Source organism: Trichoplax adhaerens, genomic scaffold, assembly GCF_000150275.1.
Source record: "Trichoplax adhaerens TRIADscaffold_3 genomic scaffold, whole genome shotgun sequence".
Classification (NCBI taxonomy): Eukaryota; Metazoa; Placozoa; class Uniplacotomia; order Trichoplacea; family Trichoplacidae; genus Trichoplax; species Trichoplax adhaerens.
The window spans coordinates 6,206,063-6,217,972 of record NW_002060945.1 but is presented as its reverse complement, the minus strand read 5'-3'; the positions used below and the strand labels follow the sequence as shown (position 1 = coordinate 6,217,972).

The following is an 11,910-nucleotide window of genomic DNA, read 5'->3' as shown; positions in this document are numbered from 1 at the left end:
GGTATAGACCAAATAACAACTGAGCCATCCAAGGAAGCGGAAGCAAAGCAAGTATCTGATGAAATAATGTAGATGATAGCCAAGATAGGGGTACGAATAGTTTACTTAGAACCAGTAAAAATTTATAATAGCAATAACTTTAGAATTAAAATGAACCTTAGCTTACGATCTGCCTAATTTACCTGATATCTTTAGAAGGTGTCGAATATGTTCGGGATGTGAGGTTTTAAGAGCATATCTGTGGCGTAGGATAACTCGACAATTATTTCCATCAATAAATTGTATTTGGAAAATTTCTATTCGTTTAAATCAAAAATTAGAGGCATTATGGTTATCATAAAATATTTTCTAGTGCAAAATGTGAAGTGATTGTAATTAATCTTTATATTTGCCGAAAGAATGACTACACAAGTGTAATATATTTGGGCACATGACTTACGTAACTCATTGTCGTCAGAAGCAGCGATCAAGAATTCTCTTCTCACAATTAACAGACTATGAATATCAGCTAAGGTTAATAAGAAAACAGAAATGTTCTGTTAACACTTTTATCATATTGGGAGTCAATAACGGACAAGATAGAAGCAGAATTAGGCTTACAATGTAGATTGCTTGTCATATCCATGTCATGTATTGAAAAGCCATGGTAGGTAAATACATTAAGTCCACCGCCGGCAGCACATACGACGTTTTGGTCTTGAATGTTAATAAAAACCTTGAGTAAAAAGTACATCAAAATGAGATATTATTACATAATTATATGTACGATTTTATAGGCCATACGCGTATACTACAATTAAATCGATTTCATGATCACTCACTTTAATAGAGCCTATTAAGGATTCAACATGTGTCATTAAACGTCCTTTTTCCAATGACCAGAACTGATATCAGCAGGGAATAATACATTTTTCTAGCTCAAGAAAATCTCTATTTTTACATAGTAATTTTCATTTTTTTTCGTAGGCAACATCTAGTATTAACTGTATACCCATATTGACTGTTATAACAATCATCTATTCTAGTTAGGTTAATAATAAGTAATCTGTTACTGCATAAAAGAGTGGAAATAAGGCTACCATTATACTATATCGCTTAATTAAAGCATGAAATATCACAAAATTGAAATGCATGCAGTATAATAATTGTTATAATCAGATAAAGTTGTGTGCATATAATATACACAGTTAGAAAAAAAGTATAATAAACGTGGGTTCTACTAGTATTCATTGATCGAACGAGCTCACCATTTTAGGGTATCTAATACAAAGACACACTCGTATATATATATATTAGGTAGGATACACAAACTGATTTATCAGACGATCCCGTAATTAACACCTTCCTTTCGTCCACCACAATCATACTTGTTATAGGTCTAGTATGCTGCTTTAAGTGATGTAGTAAGATGCCATCCTATAATATGATTATCGAATTATGTCAAAAAAAATGATTTGTGAACCATAGCCGTCTAGCATTAGAATAATTTGATCTTATTTCACGATCATTTCATTGCTTTAGCTAAAAACAGTGGGTACAATCGGAGTATAGTTAATCATCTATGAAACTCTGAACTGCAATTGATGTAATCGCTACACTCTCATAGCAATGAGCATAACAGTCAGCTGCATAAGATAAAATTAACAATCTCTAAATTACTTTCATTATAGCTACAACTAACCTCGATATCCCAGATGATAACCGTACCATCATCGCTACCGGTTACGATCCTAGTTCAAAGATCAAAACAGATATCATTAGCTGTAACGATATCTAAATTTATTCGCTAAGATGCTGATATATCACGGTGTATTATGTTACAAGTAAATATAGAATATGAAAGATAGATGATCAGATTGCTAAATATTAATATTTATTGTTGATAGCCTATTTCTCATGGAACTTTCCAGTTTAAATGGCAAAATGTGAATAGAATTGTATTATAACTGTATAACACCAGAATAAAATTGTAAAAGTAGCAATATAATTTATTCTAATATGAATAATACAGTATATGCGGATGTACGGTAGTATGCAATTCACTACAATACGCGTACAGTATGTTGTCTTAGATGTTTACTATTATTACGATTTGACAAATTATTTTACTATGCACGAGAAACATGAACGCTAAAGGACAAACAACTGGGATAGTACTAAGTGGCATACCTAATACTAACCGATGACCATCACTACAAACTATAACAGAAGTATTTAGAAGGTATTTTAGTAGTTGATGTTGTAACAGAGAAATTTATAGATTGGAAATGAATGAATCTATCCTGTTGATTTGAGGTTACTGTGTTGCCATGATTAGCGATATGAATTTACTTGTAAAATTCTATTTAACATTATTAGTACCTATCATTTCCAACACAAAGCAAGAGTCTAACAATGTCTGTATGCTTGTTTAATAGTTGTATCTCTCTGTAATCATTGAATGGCTGCTCATTATCCAGCTCAGGAACCTCGCCATCATGCTACACATCAAGAAGAAAGAGACAAGGGAAAATATTTAGTTAATATCTACATGAAATAAAAATTAGCAACGCAACTGTGTCCGCTACAAGTCACGCTTTACTAGACAGGAATTGATGTCCTATCGACGTCATGTATTCAAGACTACATTAATTAAGTCTGTAGGGTTCAAAATCAATATGCCATTAATCATCATCATTCTTAAATATCAATTCGATAACTACGAAAGCAAAGATAATTAATAGTTAGTCGAGATTATCTCATTCTATTTATCTGAATCTGAACACTCTTTCCATCCATGAAGCAGGTCTACTGTAGATCAGACCTTAGCTATTCAAATTTATTGTACAGTATCAAAAGCAAGCAATTGGATGCCTGAAATTGATTGAACTGAATACAATTGCTGGTAGTCCTATGATCGATATTGATCGTTCAAGTCTTATCGATGCAGCTAAGCTTAATAATCTCCATCAATATTAACTGACGAATACTGACGAATCATTATTAATCTGCTTCATCATTCAACGTCAACAAACGTGGCTACCGTAACGATAACTAGTAGCATTTTATTTAAGAGTGGAGATTTAACGACATACAGAAGAGAACATTGATAACATTTTCCAATCGAACGAATTACATCCTTACTATTGCAGGTTTATCCGGTCCAGTGAGTAGTTTCCACAAATTTCGGAACATTCTCTACCTTGAACGAATTTAGCGTGTTGACATTATCGTTGGGCATAGGGAAGTATCAGCAGTTATCATCGGATCGATAGCAGTTCTATCTTTGAATAAGACACAGTTGATTTTTCTTGTCATCAAATGAAAAAAAGGTTGATTTGCGGGATTCCCAGCGAATCAATTGATCTTTTCTACTGTATATTAGCCCACCAAGGTAATTTCATCAAGATTCCTGATCAAATCGACTCTAGTTCTGTACTCTACGGATCATATTATGAGCAATGGCATATTATTAATACTACTACTATTCTATCACCATAAATATTATTATAGGATTCTGTATCAGACGCTAGTTGCATGCTAGACAGTACAGTACTATTACGCCATGATGCACAAGCCTTCCCAATGCAGTGCTAAAATGGTATAGTATACTAATAGAGATGGCGTGAAAATTTTGCTGGTGCTTATTAATTATGTATGCATGCAATTGTTTAGCTTTAAAACCTATCCACTTGTCATTTTGGGATAACAAAGGGCAATCTTGGAGATGGAGAGCGAGAGTGGGAGCTACTCCTGATCTCCTATTTCTAAGCATCCAAGAATGATGGTATGGGAGTAGGACACGTTCCTCGACTACTTTCATTACTGCTAAACTCTATGATTGTTCATATTAAACGAGATTGTAGCCATTCTTGATCGCAGTTTAGATACAATGAACGACCTTATAAAGGTATTTTTAAATGCAAGTAGCTGCTAGAATATTATGAGATCTTGCAAACGACAGGGTTATGCTTTTCCTAACTCGATTGGCACCGCTAGTGTGCCATCCGGTGCCATTATAACGTAGTCGCACCATGACTCATAAACTGGATGATTATTCATAGTAAAATTATTACAGTCATACAACAAACTAGCTTATAAAGATATCTTGCTTTTTAATACAAGTATCTGTAACTAAGGTATTATGCTTTTGCTAGCCCTACTCACACAGATAGCATACCGTGCATGTGCCCGTACAACTTAGCTTGCTGACTGTACCTATATGGAACAGCTTGGCGTAAATCCTTAAGCAAATATTCTAAACATAACTTGCATTTATCGCTCTAGAAACAAAAAGGTAATCATATATAGATACGCATCTAGTACGATTTAATATCTATCTTGCACAACTTGTACCTATATTTTATCCCTCTGATCACTACTTGAACAAGTCTACAATCAATTAATAATATTTGCAATTTATTATAGTACTGAATGTTACATTAAACTTAGAATACGATACTTTGCTCAAATTGCATTATTGCATTAGTAGCACAAAAGCCTGCAGTATTGTCATACAGTGTAAGACGGATACAAACATTACAAATGAAATGAAATAGTTTCAGCTTTATTGCGGATATCGTCAGTTGTCTTATAATTTTTCATTAATTTATGTGAGTTATACATCTATGTCGATCGAATGATATGTACGAAATTATTTACTACATCTTATAGTGAAGTAGGAAATAAAGGCATTGCCTGATGATTTGTACTCACAGTGATAATCATGACGGTACATTATGGTAAATACACTTAGAAGATTTTCACACCATATTGATACACCGTCTCCTCGCTAAGGCATCAGCAGCTATTAGATTAATTTTAATCTATGATTTTGCAATTTAGAGTAAACAGCTAATCTATCAATAAACAACACTGTATAAAATTCAACATGGTAATCAGGGCTTTATCGGATTCCACCCTAACAACTAATTTTATTTTTTAGGAGGTGAAATAGCAATAATACTTTAGGATTACGTACAGACTTTGATGCAAATACTGAATCTACAGTAAACAAAGTTGAAAGGTATCAAAAATGGTTACTAGCTGATAATTCATATATATTGTTGTAAGTTATTCGATACACAGTTTTCTTAAGCATTCCATTAAATCCAATACTAGGACTGCATATTCATTCTTTGATGTAGCCTTTCAGAAAGTTATAGCAAAACTCTCAGCTCATATCTAATTAATTCAGTTTTGTAATATCGATTCCTTTTTAGCCATCTCGATAGGATGTTTATTTTCGCCAATACTACAATGAATAAATTAAACGATTATGAATACAACTGTAATACGTATTACTGCTAATATAAAAAATTTTCCAAGAATTTAGACTACTACTATACCTGGGCAACCTTATGGATGTGTTCTACTACAACTGGAAATAATGCTGTGACACTTTCATCAATTAATGATTGAATATGTTTTACAGCTTCTTCATCTGATAGATCTAAAACAAATTTATCTTGAACCTAAGGTATCAAAATGAAATCAAGATATCAACTTACTATTGATGAAAAGCCATATAGATTCAAGCAAGTCTACTTAAAGATAAGTAACGAATCTTTAAAGGAACACTTTACTATCACTTTACCTTTTTCATAGTTTTATCAGGCTCCATAGCAATATCTGGAACGTTTGCATCCAACATCAGCGAGAACAAATTTAGGATCAAGTTTGCAGATCTTTAGAGACGAGAGATAATCAAATATTTAGTCACTAAAATACAATTAAATCAATTTTAAATTAGTTCATAGCTGTCGTAAACCTTCGAAGATGCAAGAACGCCGTATAGCAGAGTTGTCTAAATTCCTGGTAATGTTCTGTATACTGGCCTCCCATACCTTCCACCTTTCGTTGTAATCATCATAAATGATGTAACCATTATGGAGAGATAGAAACTCTAACAGCCTTTGCAATATAATTCTAGACTTACCATTTCTTTGCTAAGCTTCATTGGAGGGGGGAATGGTTTAGGATCTCTACCAAGGATATATCCAAAATCGATATGGAATAAATTACCTTGATTGACATTAAAAAATCACTTCAGTTAGGATCAACATGGCTACTACCACCACGCTATTAACTATCAAAAGTAGCTTTTTCCTAAAGGAAAACACTTCTGGTATACAAGGTTGTAATGCTGGCAATGTTGTACCTGATTTAGTTAATAATAAATTGTCCAAATGTCTATCACCAATACCAAGTAAATACGTGATGATGCAATATCCAGCTAAGCAACCATAAGTCATGGAAATGGCAATATTTAAAAAATTTAAAATCCAGCTAATATTGTACGATAATTACATTAGCATTATTAAATTTACTGATATCAAAAACTCATACCACAACTCTTTACGTAAGTATCCATAACTTCTGGATTAATGCTATATGGCGCGCCTTCACTTGGATTATGTTTTCTGAAGAAATTCTGTTGGTAGTATTTATAAAACATTTGTTTCAATAGAATAAATTCAGTGACAAATACTTTAGTAATTATTGAAAATAAATTCTAACCGTACCTGAATGCTACCTTCAGCACCTAAAACCTCAGCTACGGCGGTGGAAGTTATATACTGTACAAATCCTATCATTGAAATAACAATTAGCGGGAGCAATTGAACGTACTGTACTGTACAATCTATATTATTTGAAGATTTTATTAATTAAAAAAATTATGGATTAGATCGAATAGAACTTGCCACTCGTTGTACTAGTTGCTAAAACTTTATATGGAGTTAATTTCAGATCCAAATTTTCCATCCTTAACAGCTAGAAACGAAATTTATTGCCATAAGTTGTACTAATATTAGCAATTGAATTAAAAACAATCTATAATTATAATTAATCCAAATTGACTGATTAAATACCTTATCCATCAATGTGATTATTTGCAAAATCAACTGATCCTGCCTAAGGTCGTCACCATTCTTGAAAATAGTCTTAGATTTAATAAAAGGAAGAAATATTATAATGAATTACAAATCATGTACAATATTAAGGTGATAAATTTTTGACCCTGTCAATTAACATCGACATCTATTGACTATAAAATAGCCAAAAATACTGCTATAACTATACAATAATATTCACATGAGAAGTTAAACTTAAAATAAACATTACAACGTAAATATGATCATCTACTGTCTTGAAAGGTAATCGACCAGGCATAAGATTACTCTTAAATAGCGATGCTTTATCTGTGAAAAGAAATTATTTTATATCAAATATTATATTCACTGTTCACTTGTTACTTCTTATTTTATCGAGTGCCATGAATAAAAGTATCTACAATAGTGTACCCGCAATAATTCCATTTATATGTACATTGGGATCTAAAGGAAACTGTAGCGGGTCGAAAGTAGTAAACTCCATCGATTTTATGTGGATACGCAATCGTTCAATCTACAAGAAGATCAGAAGGATTAGTATTAACAAATTTAATCCAGTTAGGGATTGATTACATTTAATTACTAAATGTCATGGCCTTGATAACCTTTTTCTTTCGATTGCCACCTTGTGAAACAACGGTGGACATCAAAACTAGTAATTTATCGATGAATTTTTGCTGCCTGTGCATCATTCTAGCACGCATTTTATATTTGTAACCTCCCTAAAGAAAGATAATAGATCCGATTTTTTTTACAAAGCACATGCATGATTATAATTGATGGCAATTGCGATAAAACTACAACTTACATTATTTAAACGATTCATAAACATCTTCATGACTGCTTTGTACATGATAGCAATCTTATCAGATTTTTTTAAATTAGGATCTTCGCATTCCACATGTAAGTACCTAATTTTTGTGATGTAAAGTATTTTTATTACTATTCTGTATCGTGTTAAAGCTCAAATTTTGAATATTAATGGCTACACTAAAATTATACCAATAAAAGTAGTTTGCTAAAGTATCATTTTTGCACGCTCTATATATAAGAAAGGACGATAGATCCTGAGCCTAGGTAAAGGTGAAAGGAAAATTTTACTTAAAAAGAGTTAACTTTTACAACCGAGGGATTAAAATCTTACCAATTCTTCATCCTCTTCTTCTTCTATTGACAGCGAAGAGCTATCCTTTGACTGCTGCTTTAGCAAATCTTCAACTATAACGTTATAAATGTATTTTATAATCATTTATTTGTGACTATCTAAAATATCAATAACAACGAAATTGAAATATTACCGGACTCCTTTCCTTGAGTAAATTCTTGTTTATTAGTAATTATTGTATCAATGACCGTTCTTGACATTGGCTCCGAAAGATCGTCAATGTAAAGTTTCTGATATTTACAGATAATGCTATCCAGATTTTCATACTTTAATGCTTGCACTAATTGTAAAAGGTATAGCAGCAAGTGCTAAAGAATATTTTAGCAATTAGACAAAGCAAATATGTTAACAAGTCTATCCTATACAGCAAAATGCCGCGATTTATATAATTACCTCGTCATCGGCTTTCCATAATCTAGCTACAGCATAACCACGTACTTTTTCATGTTTATAATTTGTCGAAAGTAATTCCAACGCATCATCAAAATCCATTGGTGACCACTTTTCCAACAATTCTAATGCCTATGTAACAGCGACAATCATTCATATTTTAAAGTACTGAGAGTAGCTACGATAACTCAGTAGTACAGTAATTTGTTTTGCATCAATGCAAGTTAGATGTGAACCTGCTTAGCTTCTTGAGGTGTATCCCACTTCACACATCTTAAAAATTTAGGAAGAGCCTACGTACACGTACGGATATAGTTTGATAGCGTAAGTCAATAAATGACTAAAACGACATCGAGATAATTACATCAATTTTTTAGGACAAACTTTTTTATAACTGGATAAATAGAAACGAAATCTCCAGATTAAATCTTCTTCGTCAGCCGTTAAAAACTTTGTAGGCGGATAATTCATAATTATCTGTTTATGCCAGGAGTTCAAATAAGATAGTTTAGTGAAAACATTGCAATACAAATCCTTGCTAAACATTCCAAGTAAATGAGACAATTTAAGATAATCTAGATTGTCTACATTCAGTAAGTCTCTAATTTCCGCATTGGGTTTAAGCTCGCGTGTTCCTGTCCTTAGGGCTCGCATCAATTTATGGTGCTTCATCTCAGCTAAATTACTCTAACGAGGATTACGCAAAAATTGCAAAGCTTTAGACAGATGGGAAAAATGAAATGGAAATATCTGTTATTCCTTACACATTCCAATTCTGGATCCGGTAAAACAATAATATCATTTAATGGCTTAACAACATCTTCAGAAGTTGCATCCTGTCCACAAATAATTGAGTTAAGGATACAATCAAGTCTGTGGTACAGTGTGACATAGTAAACGTACTTGCATTTTATTCTAATGAATTAGCAATAGAACTTACAACTAGCTATCATAACCTACCTTTTCAAAGTATACAATGCAATAATCGTCATTTTCACGATGTATCCGTGGAAATTCCACCATTAAAAACATCATGTTAGAATCTCTTTTTTCTTTCTAATTAATATCAAAAATGGCCACATATAACTGACAAACCAATAGCGCTCATAAGAAGACTTATTTTATTGGTTATTATTCTCAAACGACACAACGAGCTAATTGAAGTTCATAATGATAAGAACGGTCATAACCTCATTAATTTGCTCAATTTCTCTAAAAGCAAGCCTATCAAGCCAATCGACTTCTTTCATTCGGCCTTTACGGTGTTTTTTGCTTAGCTAAAATTAGAGTAGGTAGGTGACGAGATAGTAGTGACGCCAAGTTATAACGAAATGTCTAGAGCGATTTTACGTTCAATTACTCCTGTCTAAAGTAGTAGTTTACCTTGCTTAATCGCATCATTTGTTTCTGAGAGCAGTCATCGGACATTTTACCTGGGGTAGTAGTATTAACCTTCCCATCAGCCTCAACATCAGGCCACACTTTAAAATCATGTATTCCGCGTCGGAAAATTCTGTGGTAGAAACAATGATACGAGTATATCCATATTTAGTTAGCTTACATGACACTACAGCAATCAGTAGTTTTGTAGTATTAATTAATTCGGTTAAAGCAGATTAATAACTAGCATAATGCTGGCAAGTATTATGATTAGTATACTCTTAATCAAGGTAGGTATTTAGATACAATAAGTAAAGAAAATTGCATATACGTGTACGTGAGTGTAAGTTGAAGGATTACTTTGATTGAAACCTATCGCAGAAAAGTATAGTACAATTGCATTCTGTCTATTTTTGAAATTACCCGTTCTTGCCAAATAGTGATACCGTTGTTGCGCCAACAGGTATAGCTTTCTTTGACCCGTAAATATCCCAAATGGTAATAGCAATCTATCATAAAGGTGTAAAGTAATGCAATCAAATGGATTGTTTTTCAAGTTAAGCAGTAAGTACTGCTTGTAGATCAGTCGTTGTATTGTAGATGAATGAATAGATTAAGCAAATATGACAACCATTCAGATACCGTAGAAAGGCTTTAGTATCGAGAATAAGATTACTGTACCTGGGCATTCCTTGGCAAATCGCTATACTTGATAGGTAATTTAATCCATTCATTCCAACTAAGAAATTACACGTACAGTATTAGAATCAATATGTAGTCATGTATCCAGTCAATTTGTATATGCAAAATTAGCAATTTGGATACCAGCTATAGCAAATAAACTTACTTCCATCTTCTGCTAAAAGGTTTGTAAGATGTTCTTGTTGGCAGTGTTAATTCAACGTTGTTGTCATAGACTTTGCATGATACAAATAGATCTGCTTTCTCACTATATGGAATCATAGTCAAGATTTCAAGTTTAATCTGGAGGCACAATACAATACTGTAGGATGACGGATGAGAATCTTTCCTACATTCCTCGTACTGTATGGAGGCGATAGCATTAATGTACTACGAATCGATGGTAGCGAGTATACGTCTAGAAATGGTCTGATTTTGGAAAATGTACTTGTACGTTTATCTATCCTCAATTAGCCTAGCAACATCATTGTCCACTGCTGGGATATTGATAGTATAAAACGATTACTGTAGATTGATATGAGGAAGAAGAGCAGTCATTGTACGTTCTATCTGTCAAACCACTGCATCGATTATCCTTGTTGCTATTGCAGTTGTTATTATTACAATGGTGATATAATTTCACAACGTTCTAATGATAGTCGCATATTGATCGGTATATCTTCTCATCAAGGGTAAAGCTAACTCATTTATAACCTAGACTGATTATTCATTGATTGCACTAGGTTGTGATTTTATATTTGACTTACCTTTCATAAAGACCTGAAAATTTTAAGACTGGATCGTCAACAAGAGCTTTTAAACACTTTCGATCTCGTTTCCCTTCTAAAGTTCCTCTACATATTTGGATCAAGATATGATTAGATTTTTCTCCTTTACATTCTCATGTCTATCATCGTATTCATTCCTTATTATTTACATCGACTTGGTAGAGAATGATTTAGTGTAGTCAATCAAGCATATTTATTGGTTATTGGAGAGAGACATCTTGTCTCGACAGACAGAATCTCTATCCAGTAGAACGAATGCATTGCTTCATGCAACAACTCTTAGGGCAGAATAACGACTTACTTTCCTATCCATTTACTTACATTTTAATATAGACATAAGTATCTAGATCGCAGCTGTAGACATAGTTAAACTTATCGAGTAGATCAGAAGCAGCCATGACTGTGTATTCCAATTACGCCATTGAAGGCAAGAAGGAGGAGGATAAGTTGCTGGTGGCCATTTCTCTTGCCACGTATGATGCAATGCTAGGCTGTCAGCGAATTTCGTAGAATTTCAACAGATTTTGACTCTACTCCGATGGAGTGGATGGAGCAGTATACTGTATTTGCAAGATTTGACAAATGACCCCACTCTCGGCAATCGCAGTATGTCCAAAACATCGTCCTACCATTA

General features: G+C 33.1%; 1 protein-coding gene across 1 annotated transcript; it reads right to left on the bottom strand.

The window, feature by feature from the left end:
- Nucleotides 1-5,321: 5,321 nt before the first annotated feature.
- TRIADDRAFT_22684 (uncharacterized protein) lies at nt 5,322-11,674 on the bottom strand (the record flags this gene model as incomplete). The annotated part of the gene is made up of 29 exons (XM_002110515.1): nt 5,322-5,453; nt 5,576-5,666; nt 5,750-5,832; nt 5,918-6,003; nt 6,140-6,214; nt 6,328-6,412; nt 6,504-6,568; nt 6,687-6,753; nt 6,852-6,923; nt 7,105-7,181; nt 7,284-7,386; nt 7,478-7,594; nt 7,681-7,783; nt 7,875-7,945; nt 8,017-8,056; nt 8,155-8,345; nt 8,431-8,559; nt 8,664-8,720; nt 8,812-8,904; nt 9,016-9,114; nt 9,192-9,263; nt 9,388-9,483; nt 9,618-9,704; nt 9,811-9,940; nt 10,231-10,316; nt 10,489-10,546; nt 10,655-10,756; nt 11,256-11,342; nt 11,598-11,674. 29 exons carry the CDS (start codon nt 11,672-11,674, stop codon nt 5,322-5,324), a joined length of 2,631 nt encoding a protein of 876 aa, XP_002110551.1.
- Between the last annotated feature and the right edge of the window lie 236 nt (nt 11,675-11,910).